The sequence below is a fragment of the Lipophrys pholis genome (genome assembly GCF_963383615.2).
Source record: "Lipophrys pholis genome assembly, chromosome: 1".
Classification (NCBI taxonomy): Eukaryota; Metazoa; Chordata; class Actinopteri; order Blenniiformes; family Blenniidae; genus Lipophrys; species Lipophrys pholis.
The window spans coordinates 30,176,257-30,194,482 of record NC_137635.1 but is presented as its reverse complement, the minus strand read 5'-3'; the positions used below and the strand labels follow the sequence as shown (position 1 = coordinate 30,194,482).

At 45.1% G+C, this 18,226-nt stretch overlaps 1 protein-coding gene across 1 annotated transcript; it reads right to left on the bottom strand.

Moving 5' to 3' along the window:
• Positions 1-451: 451 nt before the first annotated feature.
• Positions 452-15,192, bottom strand: nmnat2 (nicotinamide nucleotide adenylyltransferase 2). The gene is made up of 11 exons (XM_080459501.1): positions 15,000-15,192; positions 11,336-11,424; positions 10,203-10,270; positions 8,908-8,986; positions 8,687-8,813; positions 8,426-8,506; positions 7,668-7,712; positions 7,441-7,517; positions 4,790-4,891; positions 4,648-4,715; positions 452-3,010 (listed from the first exon to the last, which is right to left on the bottom strand). The coding sequence occupies exons 1-11, from the start codon at positions 15,082-15,084 to the stop codon at positions 2,908-2,910; spliced, it is 924 nt and encodes a 307-aa protein (XP_080315627.1). The 5' UTR covers positions 15,085-15,192; the 3' UTR covers positions 452-2,907.
• Between the last annotated feature and the right edge of the window lie 3,034 nt (positions 15,193-18,226).

Sequence of the window (18,226 nt, the reverse complement as noted above, 5' to 3'; positions counted from 1 at the left end):
ATATATATAAATTGTACTTGTGACACTTTTGGGGATGATTTCTCTTTATTTCAGACCAAGAACATGTTTTGTGGCTCCAAACAAATTATATTTTGTGGAAAATCATGAAAACGTCTCTTTCGCTCATACAAGTTGCACCTGGTCAAAATCTAAAAACCTGAGAATCCTGGGGTGTTTTTGTTCCACTATGAAGCACAAACTGTATTTGCTCGAAGAGATAAAAAAAAATAAAAATAATACACCTTTCTGTCTTTTCCGTGTTTTTAAATTAAACATGAATTCATGATGAACGCTTCAGTTCATCACACACATTAAACATGTTTGATTTAGATTCACCTGAAGCTGTTGACTATGTGACCAGCAGTTATTTCAGTAAACTCCTGTTGACCGGGGGAAGCTCTGCTCGGTTTGATTCCACAGCTAAAACAAACCTCACACCATGACCACCAGAGAAGATGAAATACTTCAATGAAATATTTTATTTTGCCAGCAGGGGTGAGTGTGAATGAGTCACAGTTCGCAATCAAAAGTCCACAAAACATGTTGTTGAAAATTAATTTCATAGAACAGCTCGTGAGATGGTCAGATTCAGTTTGGTGTCAGTCTTCATGTCGTCTATACAGTTTACATTCCTCCTTCCAGATCCTGTGTTGCTTCGCTCTCCGTAACTTTACAGTCCTGCTCTGGAAAACACACCGTTGTGCTGATAAATCCTGAGAAGCACGCACGCACGCACGCACGCACGCACGCACGCACGCACGCACGCACGCACGCACGCACGCACGCACGCACGCACGCACGCACGCACGCACGCACGCACGCACGCAGGGTTTACAATCAAAGGAAGTCAGGTTTCATCATCAGCTACATGTGACAAGGAAAAGTGAAAAATTACCTTTAATTACGTTCCTTCTCTAACACACACACACACACGCACACACACGCACACGCACACACACAAACACACACACACACACACACACACACACAGTAACTTACATGGAAACATGTCATTTACAGAGTGAATAGAAAATGGACAAATTATTTATAGCTGTATATGTTTGGTTTTTTTGTGTTTTCATTTTTCTTATTTTCTTTTTTTGGGTCGTCAAACATGTACACAACAGATCAGAATAATCTACTGAGTGATAAACATTCATGCCAGAACTAAACAGTCTAAGCATGCAGTCTAAGGACAGGAGCCAACTAAGAGGAAAGAAAAACAACCCAAAACGTCACAACAACAACAACAACAACAACAACAACAATGTCAACAATGCCGCTGCTGCTGCTGAGGTTGGTCTTTACAATACAAAAGGTGTCATCATCACCGTCATCACCTTCATCACCATCCTTTCCTTGACCTGAAAGTGTAAACCCTTCTTTGGTCTCTCAAGCCTGAAGCATCAGTGTTGTTGCCATGGCGACCTCCCGTTGGGTCGAGGGGGAGCTTTAGTCCATCAGATCCTAACGCGTCTACTCGAGTAACAAGTACAGGAAGCAGGATACTTAGTGTTAGATTTACACTAGGCGGGGTGGGGTGGGGGGGGTGGTGATTGGTGATGGGGTGGGGGGGGTGGGGTTTCCAAAGAAGACGAGGATGTTTCAGTTTGTTCTGGAGCCTGAGGTCGGGCCGGCTGTTTTGACTTCTTCATTCTCTCATCAGAGAGGAAGTTGTGTGATTTTCCCTGCTTGATCCTGCACACGTTGTTTATTTCACCCTTAAAAAGCTGAACTGTGAAGATTCACGCGACTCCTGGACGTCCTCAGATCGACGTTGTACCACGACTCGGACCTCTTAGCTCAAGGCTCTTATTAAAATACCTTCAGAATCCCCTCGGCCTGACCTCTGGGGATTTGGTCTCCTGGAGGTTTTAATAGGGAATCTCTAGAAAGATTCCAGTCCTGAAGACGTTCAGCTCTTGTCACAAAACGCCGTCGTCCACTTTGGTTTAGGATTCCTGGAGAACTGGACAACTTCCTGGTTTCAGTCTGTTGGACGTCTCAGGTCTAAAATCTGGTCTCGTCTTCACCGACTCATATTTTGTCACAATCTCACCCTCAATGAAATATGCAGACTAAACGATTTGGCACGTTGAACTCCTGGTGAAGCTGGAGTTCGTCTCTTGCACGTCACTTTAAGAACCGATTACAAACTGTAGCTGCTTGTTTTACAAAACACTCGCAAACGCTGTGAGAATTCTCCAGCACGTAAGGAAGATTTCCATCGATGAGCCAAATAGTCGTAAAAGAAATGCTGACACAGCATCATCACTGATATCGATGGGGGGGAGGGGTTCAAGACTTTTTTAATTAAAGGAAATATTATGCAAGACGAGAGGATGAGTAGAAAGGAATCGACTCATGTGACGTCTGGGATTCGTCTGGCGTCTCAGACCAGGTTTCAGATCGGAAACCAATCAAACGCCGACACCAACAGGTGGAACCTTTTCAGAATGTGTTTCATGAAGTTACACGAGGTGGCGGTGGATTTAGAAACGAACTCCAAACCTGATCCTGAACCTCGGCTGAAGAACAAACTGAGGAAGAGCTGCTTTTCCTTGTCTTTGCACTGAGCATGCTCGGCTGTGTCTCATGCATCCCCAAAGTTTAGTACTGAACCAGAAAAGAGCAGCTCTGAGGGACGACCCCCACCCCCCCCAAACCCCCCCTCGCTCTGCTCCTGCCCTCCCTCCCCGATGGAACAGTCACATGACACAGACAGAAGGAGGCTCCTGTTGGAAAGGGAACAGCTCGAAGAAGAGTATATGTTGGACACAGACAGACAAGGAAGTTTTAGTTTGAGGGAGGGTGGAGCGATATATTCGTATAGATGATCAGAGGCTCCGCCCCCTCCCTCCCCTCCTCCCCCACCCACCCTGTTATCATGCGGGCGGGCGGCGCTCTTTATCCCGAGGCGTTGATGTAGAGCTGACTCTGCAGGATGTAGTCGATGACGGGCTGGGACAGGTAGTCCATGACGTGGCCGTCGCCGTGCTGCAGGGCCAGTCTGAGAGCCAGGGGTCAAAGGTCAGGCCACATTGTACACAACTTAAAGGTCCCATATTAAACAGCTTGTCTACCGTTCCTCATCGGTTTCATTTGTCCAACATTGTGTTCAAAGTGCAATTCTACAAATCCGGTCTGGGTCCTGAATTTCCTCCCGTCTAAAAGTCCCTCTAGTGGCTCTATGGAGAACAGGATGTTTCTGGGTCTGTGTCTGTCCACGCCCACTCCAGGGAGGAGGTCAGTGTTGCCAGATTGGGCCGGTTTTACGCAGCAGAAGACTAGGCTTTTGCTCGCGGAACAATGTGCTAATGTTTACGGTGGATTTATCGCTATGACCCATATAAACGCCGTCGTTCAACCAGTTTGAACCAGAATGTGACCCAGAAGGAGAAGAAGGCTCCTGAAGAGAATGAGTTAAAAATATTGTGTCTTAATAAGTTACTTTGTTTGGTCATTTGTGTTGTTATAGTTACTACCACATAGCTAATGCTAGCTCCTGCTAACTGTTACGGTTTTTCATATCATACTGAATTTATTTAGTTTATCAAATTGTACGTTTTTGTCTCCCTGTGTGATGCTCAAAGTGAGTATCACTATCAAAGGGAGTGCTTATTTCCCTGCATGACATCATAAAGGGAAAACTTCTGAATCGCCTGTATGAGCAAACATTCAGTCAAAAGTTGAGCAAGTGAGGGAGAGGACAGACTTTCTTCCCATCTGAGGCTTCAGACAGGCTGTGGTGACACATGTTAGTTAGAAAACCATTAGAAAGTCAATTTTGCATAATAAGGGCCCTTTAACTCACTTTAACCTGATCAACAGAGGAATGTCTCTCACACTTCAGTACAAAACGGTTGAATCTACCCTGATCCAATCGACTGCGACTGCTGAAGCCTCGTTGACTGGAGTTTTAAAACCCTGGTAGAATCACTCGTGTTGAACAGATTCCAATCAGAGGCCAGAAAACCTGAGAAACCTGCTTATTTCAGAAACTCAAACTATCAGTGGACCAGTTCCTTCACTGATAAATACTTGAGATGAGTCACTGGCAAAAATAAACAAGTAGAAATAAGTAAATTATGTGAAAGTAGCTTTATGTTTATGTGCATCGTTTTTTTCTCTATTCAAAGAATTTCTCTCTCAGAGTAATCAAGTCCTTCTATTCTATTCTATTCTATTCTATTCTATTCTATTCTATTCACTACCCATGACGGGGCCGGAGAGTCGTAGAGGACAGACGTTCAAGCTTGTAGGTTTGATTCTGACTTCTAACAAATCGCCACATTGAATGAAAGAATTGAAGTAATTTCTCCTAAAAGATCAAAACGATATCTTATTCACTGTTTGAGTTGAACTTTAAGGCCGGACACAACACCGAGTTAAGGATTAAAATACTAATCAATCTCCAGTCAAATGCATTTAGTTCTGAAAACACGTGTTCTATTAAAATAACTCGTAGCTTTAAAGCTTTAAACTCAACTTTTTTTCTTCTCAAAGTTGAAATAGGAGAAAGAAAAAAAGCCTTTTGGGGTAAAGAGCTTTGCTGGATTTTTATCCTGCTGAGAAGAACATCATCGTTGTGGCGGTGAACTCAGACACAAACTGATTCAGTGAAGGAGGTCAGCGTGTGAATCCCACCTGCTCTTGGTGGAGCTGACGATGGACATGGGGTGGTTGTTTGCGTCCGTCACCACGGTGATGTTATCCTGAAAGACACACACTCATCAAGCCACCGCCGCTTTGGCCCGGCGGCGTGCGGGAGGACGTGGCGGCCACTGACCTTGAACTTGCGCAGGATGGAGGAGTGGTTCATGATCCTCTCGGTGTCGGCGCCGTCGCGCGGCACCACCACGATCCCGAAGTCACCCACGATCACCTCCATCTGAAATCATGAGAATACCAGCGTCGGCATCGCGGCCCTGTTCCCGGAGCTCGAGGGTCGTTCGCCTCCGAATGACGGGAACTTTTTCCCCACAATCGAAGCCATTTGTTTAATCTCAATCGTTTGAATTCTAAACATTATTAAGCTTTTCCTCTGCAATCAATGGAAACAAGATGAGCTTTCCAGGTTATCATGTTTTCATACAGTGGAGAGTAATGGAACGTCACTAAATCTTCAGAGACGCTCAGTAAGTCTTTTGTCCTGTTATTCCTGTTTTTCCATGCAGGTTCAGCGTGTGGATGTGTGAGCCGTCGTTCAGACACAACGAGAGCCTCGTCATACGACAAGTGAAATCGCAAAACTCTTGTTGTGTTTCGGGTGTCTGTTTACACGACAACGGTGCTCGGAGCCACTGAAAATGCATAACGTTTCTGAAAACGGATCGCAAGGTGCAACTTTCCAATGACGCTTTCGCCGCTTTTCCTCTAGTTCCTACCCGGCCTTACTCGCCTTGCCTCTACTCGACACAGCCACCGTCGTTCTTCCATTACAATAGTACGACCACGGCGTGGGCGGAGTCATCGGAGCTTTTCCCCGTCGTGTAAAAGTAATCACCCTCGATATGATGCTTCACTATCCGGTGTTTCGGTTTCAGTGGTGCCCCTGTTAACTGGTGACTTCCGCCACCAGCCGTTAGCAGCAGCTGATGTTAAAATAAGATAACCGGTGTGATACTTTAAACTTTAATTGAAATGCGGTTAAACGGCATTCTCCAGGACCGCTGCAGGTTTGGTCGGGTTTTTAACATCTGCTGTGAAAAGGAGACACACGAGAAAGCTGGTCATCGGTTAATCCAGGACACCGTGGCTCGGAGATCTCCTGATACTCGTAGCGGGTTGCTCAGTCGAGCTCCTGAATTCTCCGGTCGCCACCAGGCAAAGAAACGCCTGCACATGGTCGCTGCTCCACGGGGTTGATTTCTGTGTGTCTAATTCTGTTTGTGAGTGTTTTTGTTGTGATTGGGTTTAAAAAATGGCCGCCTTCTGACTCATCTATGTCATGATCTATGTCATGATGCGCCATGATCAGCGGCCTGCCGTCTGCCAACGTCACATTGTCTGATCGCCTCAGCTCGCTTGGAACTTCGGTTTAGCGGGAACCACAACAGTACCTGGTGGTGGCGACGAACACGTCGTGGAAAAGCGTCAATAGTGAGTCGAGTGAGGCTGAGGAGGAACTACTTTAAAAGCACAATTTGACTTGAAACACTGTGTGCATGTTTGCGTGGTTTCATTAGGAAAAAACCAACAACAGCACCTACTAGTGGACATGAAAAGCACATCATTTGCAGCGTTTCGGCCATTGTCATGGAAACGGACATCATTTTTAAAACATTGCCGTATGAATGCAACACTCCTCTGAAACGAACGGGCAAAAATGATGCATTTTCATTTGAAACGTCCTTTTTGATGGAGTTTTATTCTGAAATTAAAACCCACATGAAGGGCGGGGGAGTCGAACCAGTCATCTAACGAGCAGCTTTTCCACACATTAGAATACTAATAATAAGAAACTAATTCCATGAGGTTGTTGACAAAGGAAGATTCACCGTAACGTTTTCTTTTTTCAAAATAAGGCTGGAGACTTTGCAAAACTCAAACCGTGAACTCAGGAGTCATTCACTTCACGTCTTATCGCTTCAAATGGCCTTGGCTCATTTGAACTGTTGCGGTTGCTTCTCATCAGTCCAAATGAGACGAGATATGAGAGTCAACCTGCACAAGAAGCTCCTTAATTCATTAAAACTGAGTGCAGTGAAAACAAAACACATTAGCCAGACGTTTTTTTTTAAAAGTCTGAATAAATCAGAAGTGTGACCTGGTACCTGGTACTGCCAACTGAATCACATCAGGAAATCCAGAAATCCAGAGAAAGGGAAGTAATAATAAAGGCTGAACGACATGAGACAAACATGTGATATTGATATAAATCACTTTTTTCTTGCTCCTCACCTCCACTGAGCTTGTAAGGCTCCGTCTGTTTGGTCAAAAACGAGGTGCACAGTGTATAGAAATCATAATTATCGCAGGTCATTCAGTCTTTTCAGTATTTATGCTGCACGTGTTGATACTGATAGATTTAGGCTGTACTGTGCAGCCTTGATAATAAGTCTTTCATTTCATGTATTTTACATAATTACATGTGTTATATTAATTTTCACTACCAGAGTAAGTTATGAACTTAAAAAAAAGAAAAACAGATCTGCCAACACTTTACCAATGTATCGGACAGTTTCTTGGGATTATAAGAGAATTCTCACCTTTTACAGAAGTTTTTAGCCTTTAATCTGGAGGATTTCACTCTTTCACCTACGTACCATTCAAACTTTGACATCGGGACTGGTAACGAATAATTCAGCAGGCGTTTCCTTTGCCAACAACATCGAAATGACCCAACGATCATCACGATAGAGGGAAAGCGCCCTGGGGGGGCGGGGCTACATGTAGAGAGGGGAAGGGCGGGGCTACATGTGAGTGGGTTGGGCTTACATCACTGTCCTTCCACAGGCCAGGGATGCAGAAGGACTCCAGGAGGTCACTGCCACACAGGAGCAAGATGCGCAACTCTACAGACGACAAACAGGCAGGAGGAGAGAGACACGTAAACGCCCCGTAAACGTCTCGTTTACCGGATCCAAGCAAACTGGGAGGAGTTCAGACACGGCAGGAGGGGAAGCCGGGGGAGACACGGCGCAGACACCCGACCGAGGACTCACCGATCTCCTCGTACCGCATCGCAGTCCCCAAGTTGGCATTTTCATCTGACAAGACACACAAAGCAGAGCGATGGAACCGTTTCTTTAGACTCCAGATTAAAACTCAAACGACACAAGTGGCCCGGTCAACGTGACTCCAGAAACCACACGGATGAACATGTTGGTCACCTCAGATGAAGCAGCAGTCGAGTTTTCTGACTGTTTGACATTAAAACTGTAAATATTGTCAATAAATGTGCTGTTTGAAGCCACAATAGATCATTTTGTTACTCTTTAGATTGGTAATGGGCCACGGGATATTTAGATTGTAAGAAATGTACCGTTGCTCCAAAAAAGGTTGAAAAGCACTGAATTAAAAGAATAAGGAATTGATAACAGTTTAATAACAGTCACTGAATTCAAGATCAAATAATTCTGAGGTCAGAGGGACTTTTTGTGAATCTATGAAATTACAATAATTTATGTTTTGACTTTCTAATAATCAAACAAATACCTTTTTTTTTAAGTTTTGTTGATTTAGATATCTTACTTGTTTTGAGAATGAAATAGGCGACAATATTTGATGAGATATATTATGATACTACAAAAATCGAGTTTACTATTAAGTAACTCTTCAAAACAAAAAAGCACAGCAAGACAACATCAAATTACATTTGTCTTTTTAGATACAGATGATTAGTTATGTTATGAACATTAGCGAGTCACTAAATGTGTAAAATAATTCCGTCCTCCTTCAGTAGAAGTTAAAGTGAACTGACCAACGAAGGTGAAGCGTTCGATGTGCGGGCGCACGCAGCAGATTTTGCCCAAACTCTCGCTGAGCTTCCCCCAGACCTTGACTGCGACAGAGAGACAGGGAGACAGAGAGACAGAGAGACAGAGAGACAGAGAGACAGAGAGACAGGGAGACAGAGAGACAGAGAGACAGAGAGACAGAGAGACAGAGAGACAGAGAGATGAATCCCCTGAGCATTCGCAGCACAGCGTTAGCAGCGCCGCGTCAGCAGAGCGGGACTCACTGGCCGTGGGCTTGTGGTTCATGTTGTTGTGGTCCTGGTAGATGGGCGTGGTCTGATTCTGGGGCTGACCAATCACAGGAGTGGTGGACGGCGTGTTGACGTTGGACAGGATGCAGCCGGTGACTCTCTGATGGACAGAACAGTCTCAGATCAACAACAGTTTTCCTTCTGATGCGGGTGGAGGTGTTCTCTCCCTTCCTTCCAGATGTGTTGGTACGAACCTTCATCAGGTCGCGGTGATGCTCCAGGACGCTGCAGGTGGGCTGCCAGGTGTCCTGGTAACACTCCCAGGGGTCCACCCTGCACCCCACACCCAAAATAAAAACTGCTTTAACCCAGTGAAGCCTCCTTTCCACTGCGCTGTACGGCACTCTGCGGTGCGGTTAAAGTGTGAACGGCCGCGTAGCGACGCAGGCATGTGACGTCATTATTCGACAGTGAACGCGGCGGCGCTGCCGAGGCGTCCGAGAAAAAGCCTCCGTTCTCTGTGACGCAGCTCGGAAAACGTTCTCATTCTGATGATCCTGATCAATCTCCTCTCTTGTTATGGAGAGGAGCGTCTGCACCTTCTCTGAACACCAGGGGGCAGTGGAGTGCCGACATTTCAATCAACACAGGTAACAAAACAACCAGTGAGCTCAAAGCACCTTATGTAAACAAAGGGAGGGTTTAAAGGCGGTGAACTACCGTATAGTTCCTAATAGACGCGCCATTGCAAGTTTCTTGGGTGCTAATGTCCGGTTTTTGGACGTTTCACTGTGTTTTGCAACAGAAAGTATCGTTTTTACTGGATATAAAATCAGATTTGAGTAAATTTTGGTACTAATTGTGAAATATTTTGCAAAAACACTTTTTTCAAAACTTACATTCAGCGTCAAAACAATGAAAAACTTTGAAGTGAAATTTCAAACGTTATTATGCCACTACTTTAGCGATACTCAAGACGATATCGGGACGAATGTGGCCCCTGAAGTGAGCTTGACGGCCCTGCATCAGAAACATGTTTGAAATCCTGTTTCTCAAACAACACAGCAGTTTTTAAAAGGTGGACGTCCTCGGCTGTCACTGTCACTCCTGCTCGGCCAGCGCACACCGCTGGAAGAACGACCAGAAAACCTTAATGGCTCAATATGACATGAAACTCAGATTTTAACAATTACATTTAGCTCCTCAACAATGAAACTTCCAGGAACAAGACCAACTTTACATTCTGGTGCATTTTTACTTGATTTACTTCCTATTTGAATTAATAAAATAAGAATGAAGTTGTCAAACTCCAACATATGTCACTATAGCTGCACTACAAGATAAAGAAAACAGTAAAACCACATATTGAAGAAAGATCTAAATTGAATTGGGACCTCCACTATAGACATCAGACAAAAGGGGAACTCCTCTCCCGGAGGCGCAGCTCAGAGAAAACGTGGCAGGCCTGCAGAAGACGCTCCTTCAAAGGGAGAGTTTGGCACATTTGTTTGGGCCTTTAAAGCGAAAACGCTCCCGTCTGTGATCTCACCTGATCCAGTCGGAGGACTGGACGGCCAGCTGGCACATGGTGAGGCGATGTCTGCTGGACACCAGACCCTGCGGACACAAAGGGAGACACACGGATCTGCAGAGCCAATGGAAACGGGCCGCTGAGCGTCGGGCCGCGGGCACGGTAAACAGTGACGGCTCCTTCTGAGGCTGAAACCCGATTTCTGTAGCATCTATTATTCATGCTGTGTGTTCATACAGAGGCAGAGCTAAAGTAGGACAAGACCCTCATTAATTCAAGAAGCAGAGCGGAAAACAACGGAAAAAGAAGAAGAAGAAGGAGAAGAAGAGCTGCCGTGTGCGATCTGTGTTCACGGCATCAAACATGACGGAGAGATTCCATCTCTGATCACAGATTATGTTGTTCTACATGTCTGACATTCTCACGTCACCCAGAACATTACAACCACGTGGCATGCTGCTTTGGACTCCATCTTTTAAAAAGTCCTATTTTATTTTTTTATTTATTTTTTTTTTTTTCCAACAAAAAAAAAAAGAAGAAAAGACGAAAAGAAGAAAAAAAAAAAACGCAAAAAAAAAGGTGCTATTTTCATCGTCCGGAGTTTCACAAGGTCAAAAGAACTTCAAGGTATTAATTAAAGAAGAATTGTAAATGACATGTTGTGACTTATTTCTATACTCACTATCGTCAATAAGAATGAAAACTAAACAGTTTCAAGAGCATTTTGTGTTTTTATAAAGTTTATGAAGTTTCACTGTTTCACATTTAGTTGAAAAGTGACTTTTCAACTAAACGTCTTAAGTTGCTCACGTATTAAACTGAATTATAACTCAACAGCATCCTCACATCAAACAGGAGTTAATATACAACCATAATACATGATTAGTGAAGATATTACAGACGATACATTAAAGATTGATCTTTGCTTTTTTTTTTAATCCACGGAGGATAACGACAGCGTCATAGGAAAAAACAACAGGGGATCAAATACAGAGCCTTGTGGTACACCTGCACATCTTAAACACTAAATGAAGAGGAATTCACTTCAACGTGAGACGACAAAGAAAACTTCTCGCTGAAGCTGAAATGGGCCGGCGGTTCCGTGAAGTTACTGTGACGATAATCCAGACGCGCTTCACGTTTCTACTCACTGGTTTTCCGTAGGAGTCGTGTACTGGTGAGATGATCCCTCCGATCACAATGAAACGTCCCGTCTTGTGCAGATATTCTCTGGCTTTCTCTGCAAACAAACACAAGAACGTGTGAGAGACAGCAGGAGACAGACTAATATGCCTTCACTCAGTGAAACTTTCAAATAGTTCACTTTAATGACCCGCCTCCCAATTTAAGGTTCAACATGATTTCAGTAACCCAGGATGTCGGTCTGGATTTCATGGCGTATGCCGGGCGGCGAGGAACAATGTGGTTCATGTTCACTCACTACGTCCCTGATGACCTCGATACCAAGTTCAGGCTTTGGTCCTGCTGGACCCGCCGGACACAGCAGGACTGGAAGCTACGGCCACGGAATAGCTGGACTTCTTTTCTTTGACGGTGAATTCGTCACACGAGTAAAGACGAACAATGTTTACTAACGGAATCCGTTGATTAGAAATGATCATAACAAAAGTTGGATTTAGTGTGTTGCAGCGTCGTTCCTCCTGATTCTCCACGTTCCTCCTTCAGGCTACGAACAAGCCTGATCAGCCAGTCGGGGGCTCTACATTGTACGTGAGGATTCACTTGGTGCAGTAATGGGGCGTTCCACCAAACCTTGATGAAATGAGTATAAAACATGGGCGTTTCGAATTTAAAACTTTTTACTGACTTTCTCTTCTTTATGTTTTCTCCTCTTATTTGAATGGCGTCATTGGAGGTTCTCATATTTCCTCTGGATGCTGCTTATTGGTCCCACATGTTCACCTCCTCCTCCAGCACAGAACAAACAGCCTCCATGTTAATTCTTTTCTTGTAGTTCGTTCAGGTGAAGACCCAGTTCGGCTCACTCGCTCTCCTTCATGATCCAAACAATGAATATCACCAACTGTACGGTTTCCTGGTTCTTACTGGTCCCACAGATAGAAATGAAGGACATTAAAAGTTCATTCAAAGTTGGAAAAAAGGCTTTTTGTTTTAATACATTTAAAAGGTATTTTAAGGAAAATGTCATTTCATTCACCTTGAAACGTACAAACAGAAAGAACGAGACTTTATCTGACACGCATCCTGCATCTCCAGCTAATAAACAGTCTGTTTCCACGGCAACGGCGAGACTCTCCAGTGGAAATGTGACCTGACGGAGAGTTTTGGTTTTGGCTTCCTGGCAGAGCCTCGTGCTGCGAAGTTCCTCAACCAAGACGACGAGGAGGAAATGTGACGTCAAAGCTGTGACAGCATGCTGCGAGTGAACGAGTGAATGAGTGAACGAGTGAGACGGTTCGTCTGGATCTTGTTTTCACCTCGCCACAGACTGACCGTTGCTCCACTGGACTGACTTTCTGAGTAAATAATCGTTTTGCCGTGTTTTTCTTCCCGCGGCTCCTGTTCGGGATTTCGTCACCATTTGATCCGCGTTTTCAAAAACTTCCACAAAACAGTGATTTAATTTTGAAACTCTTCTGACTGGGTTAATCCAGTTCTGAGGTTCAAATGCTTCAAAGTGCTCATGACACCAGATTTCATGTTCATTTGATTATTTTCGTGGTGAAAAATAACCGTGAAAGAAAAAATAACCATATTTGCCTTCATTGGACGTGAATGTCAGACGTTGACATATTTACTCTTTTTAGAATTGTGCTGTAGAAAAACAAGAATGAGAGATTGGAGAAGAAGGAGGGAGTTTATGTCTGCTACCTTTTTTGTGGATTTTCAACACGGTGCATTAACTGATCTACTAGAATATATCTACCCAACTTTTTAGTGAATGCATGCTCAAAGAGGCCAATCGGTGATTTTCCCTTCATGATGTCATTCGGGGAATTGACCACTCCCTATGGTATTGGAGCTCTGCCTGACTGATATCCATCCATCCATCCATCTTCTCCCTCTTCTCTGTTTCCGGGTCGCGGGGGTGACAGTCTGAGCACCGTCACCCAGATCACATTGCTCCGATTAAGAACCTTCCTGCAGGTGGTGAGCCCACAGGAAGGTGGCGCCCAGCGTGGGACACGAACCCTCTACCTTGAGATTGTGAGTCTCATGCTCTACCAACTGAGCTAGCCGGGGGTTGTTGCCTGACTGATATACTGAATAAATTCAGTATGATATGAAAAGCAGGGGCTGGCGAGCCTCGACGTCTGCGTGAGATTCTGGTTCAAACTGGTTCAAACTGGTTCAAACTGGTTGAACGACAGTATTTATACAAGTCATTGCGATAAATCCACCGTTAACATTAGTGTATTATACCGGCGGTTTGTTGCTGCTCGGAACAGCATCTACTAAAATAAGACTCGCAAAAGCTACGACACTTGGAATCTTCACTGTAAATGTTGTTAAACGCCGTTCATCAGGACGGCTTCGGAGTTTTGTTGTGTTTTTAATGTCTGTTATTAGCAGCAACAAGGGATGGTAAAGGGTCACCAGTTAACAGGGAAACCACTTAATCTGAAACACCGGAAAGCTCTTCTCCTGAGACAGGCCTGGAGTCAGCGTGGACAGACACAGACACAGAAACTTCCTGTTCTCACGAGAGACACTAGAGGGACTTTTAAACTGGACAGAATTCAGGACCGAAGCTGAATTTGGGGAAATTCACTTTGAATAAAATGTTGTTGGACCAATGTCTCTGTCCACAAGAGCCAAAACCATCTTTTTTGGCTCCCTGTTGTCCTTAAAAACTTCCCTGTCCCCATGGGAAACATCTGCTTCCACACAACAAAAAGGATACTACCCAAAACGATGTAGTACCTATGCCAGGCCGACAGGTGGTGCTGTAACGCGACCACAGAAATACACCAAAAAAGGAAGAACACATGGAGCAAACAAAACCAGAGAAATGAACAAATCTGATATATCACCTTATTATTATTAAACCAAACAGCAGTGAGGCCGCGGAGAGGGTCTCGGGGTCGAGAGGTGGGGCGATGACATCATGGTTTTCAGCTAAGGTGTGGAACCTGTTCTCAAAACATGAGAAGGCGTTGTCATGTGGACAGGGCCTCGGACACCGATGAGAAAACTGTTGACAAACTGTATAATATGGGACCTTTAAGCACCTTGTTGTTTGTCAAAATAGCTTAACCTGAGTAGTTTATGAAATTGTTCTGCCATATTTCCCCACATTGCTGCGGTTTTTATGGATGGACTGAATATTTACATGTTTCATGTCAAGCTGACCTGCTGGGTAACGAAAGGTTTAAAGTAACGACGTGATGACAACATCTCACGAGCTCCCCGGATCTTTGTGTTTACACGCCCTCCTGCCAGCAGGCCTGCGGTCTCGGCTGGTGACGCAGAAACAGGCCTCTGAGCAAGGCACTGACCGTCCCTCCCTTCACGCGCGGGATTCTGTTTTGACTATGCGCCACGCGCAGCAGGAGGCCCGCGGGTCTCCGGGAGGCGGTGGCCCGGCCCTGGGGTCCGGGGACAACGGGGGTCCGGGTCACAGCCTCCTCTTTCTGGTTGTGGAGTTGAGCCGTCGCCCATTTCAGCACCACCCTGCTGGACAGCGCCTGACGCAGCGGAACCTTCCAGCGGGTTCCGGCCTGGTTCTTCTCCGCCACACGGAGGACGTTTCATAAAGGATCCCGGTGGTCTTCACCTCCCCCCCCCCGGCCACACCTCCACCTCCACCTCCACCCCACCCCCCCGGCTCACCGAACATATGGATGTGTCCCTTGGTGATGGGGTTGAAGCTGCCGCACGACAGCAGGATCACGTGCGTCTTGCTGCTTTCCGTCATGTTTGCTTCCCCTCCTGTGTGCCGGTCCGTTCCGGTCCGGTCCCGGTGCTGTCAGGGCTTCAGGTGCGGGCTAGTCGGTGGTTCTGTGGCGGGCTCCCTCTGCAGAGTGAGAGATGGAGAAACAGAGGGAGGAGGAGGAGGAGGAGGAGAGGCTGACGTGTCTGCGGCAGGATGCTTAAAGAGACAGTACACAAAACAGCTTTCCCCCTCAATCACTTACAGTGACAAACGTGAGGTTCACGCGCCAACGCGCGGCCATTATTTACTAAGAAACACGAACAATGTTCCAGTGGCGGCTCCTGGTTAAGTTCTCATTTTATTCTTCAATTTCATTTTTATTTCAAACATGCTCAAATTGAAATGTGCAAACCGACAGTGCACAGCACAGATATGTCACCAACCAAACGCTGAATAAGTGACTGGAGCAAAATGTAATCAGGGTGCACCTTCGAAAAGGAATATAATATTATTGTAAACTCTTTTAATCTGACAGAAAAAAATATCAAAAGTAGAAATGATGCTCAACTATTTGAGAAATAGAACTTCAAATTGTATTAACTATGTTTGTGACCCGCCTGCAGTGATCAGCTTAAAAAAAAAGAAAAATTAAAAACAATCAGAGCTTGATCATTAAGGATTCATTACTTTGCTTAAAAATAAATTAAGCTGATCAGAGACATTTTGTGAATTTCTTTTTTTTCTTCTTTTTAAAAAAATGTAATTTCAGACATGCTGAATATCACTATGAAGTCCACAGTTCACACCAGATAACCAAAGATCTTTCACCACACAAACAGTGAATAATTACAGAAGAACAAATATACTCAGAAAGCACGTCCAAAAAGGAGTGGGAAGAAGTTTAACTTTATTACAATTAATAATTTAGTTCTACATTTCGAACTGTGACTTTATTCCCACTGTTGGTAGGATTAGTCTTCCTCCCGGAGTCTGGACACTGGTGGTGGTGAGGATGAGGAAGAGGCCCGAGGCGAGGAGGCGATTGGATTCTTTTTAAAGGGAGAGAAACCCCACAGATCCATGTGAGCAGCGACTGGGAAGGAAAAACTCCCTCGAACCTTTGCAGAGCTCAGAGGCGGCGGCTTTCTGCTTTACCGGTCATCACTGACAAGACACACAAAACTGCTGACAAAGCAAACAAGCTCTCCTCGTCTGTATCCATTCCACATATTTTCAGTGGGTTTTTAGCGTCTTCATGGACACGTTCTCTGACGAGCTGCTCCTCAGTGGCGTGATAGTGAATCCTCAGTGTATCACTTCTTTCTCTCAACTCTCAAAGTCACGTATCCTACAGTAACTTCATCTGTCATAAACTCTCAAGCTTTCTCCAGTCGAGTCAATTCTTTCTCTTTTCTCCAGAGTTTTTTCAACAGAACAAGTCACATGTTTTATCACAGAATGAAAGACTTAGTTTGAAAAATTCCTTTTCACAGTAGTTTTCAATTTTTTCTGTATTTTTCATGCAGTTTGCAATAACAAGGGTTGAAGTGACGACCTAACCCAGCTCAGGTCTGTTCTCTCCGTCTGCCACAGATTGAGATGCACGCAGTACCTCAGGGGTGTCAAACTCAGATCCTCGTGGGCCGCAGCCCTGCACGTTTTCAATGTCTCCCTCCCCTGAATGTCCTGATGGTTCATCACCACATTCAGCACAAAGCCAGATAACGAGCTGCTCATTGCAATCAGCTGTGTTGAAGCTGGGAGACATGCAAAACGTGCAGGGCTGCGGCCCTCGAGGCCTGGAGTTCGACACGTGTGCAGTACCTGATCATTTCTAACAGTTTTTAATCAATTCATTTCAGACATGTAGTCAAAAATGTTCAAAATACATATACATAAAATACATCTTTATTGCAGACATAGGAATACATTAAAAAAACATTCACAAATACATAAAACAACCCCCCCCTGTCGTCCATCCCCCCTCACAGGTGCAGCATATCAAGATGCTGATTAGACAGCATGGTTATTGTACAGGTGTGCCTTAGGGTGGCCTCAATGAAAGCCAGTCTGACTGGTTTTTGTTCAGTGTCTATGCTGATATGTCAGGAATTGCAGATTAAACTCAAGACCTGTTCAAAGCTGTCAAAGTGCTCAAAGTGGCTGCTTGGTGGTGACCAGCTTGGAGAGTCCAGCATCTCTGCTGGAGAGTCTGAACGGTCCGGCGTCTCTGCTGACTGGCCGAGTGACGTGACGGTCGAGTCCGTGACTGTCAAGTATGGGGCGCCGAGTGTCTTTGCTGTCAACTCTGTGAGGTTAGGAATGAACAAATATATTAATTCAATCATTTGGTTTAAAGTCATTCAAGAATCATAAAGGAGTTCTTCACTTACCACTTTCAAAAGTCGACACCAGCAGGTTGACGCCGTCAGAGCTGTAGTTCTGCAGCTCCACCTCAGTGGATGGCGACCATGGCTGGAGGCTGGGAGGCAGAACTACAGGCTCCACAATGCTGGGTGTCACCATCATGGTGTCCGGGAGGCAGGTTGTCTCCATAGCCTCCAGAGCAGAGTCTGGGACGCTGGGATCCTCGTCTGCCCACTCTGTGACTTTAGGAATGAATCAATTTATTAATTAGTACATAGTTGTCATTTCATTTAAAGTCATTTAAAAATCATAATGGATTCTTAACTCACCACCGTGGAAAACAGACCCCAGCTGGTCAGAAGTGAAGGTCTCTTCACCACAATGAGTGGATATGGAGCAAACTGGGAGTCTGGGAGCGACAGGAACAGTGTCTGGGAATCTGGGGGGGACAGGGAGTCTGGGGGGGACAGGAAAAGGGTCTGGGACTCTGGGGGTGACTGGGAGTCTGGGGGCGACATGAAACGAATCTGGGAGTCTGGGGGGCTCGAAAGGTGGAGGCATCAAATGGTTTTGCTGATCGTGGAGCCTCGCCTCTTTTCTCGCCAGCTCATAATATTGAGCCTGCTCTCCCTCAGACATTTGGTTCCACTGTGGAAGAACGACAACACTCTGTCAGGACACACACTGCTGCACAACTACAAGCCAGCTGAACACATACATGAAATGAATCCTGGAACAAAGTGATTGAGATGAACTTGTGACTTCTCTGAAAACACAGAGGAGAAAAGACACTCACCATGTCTCCCATGACTTTGCT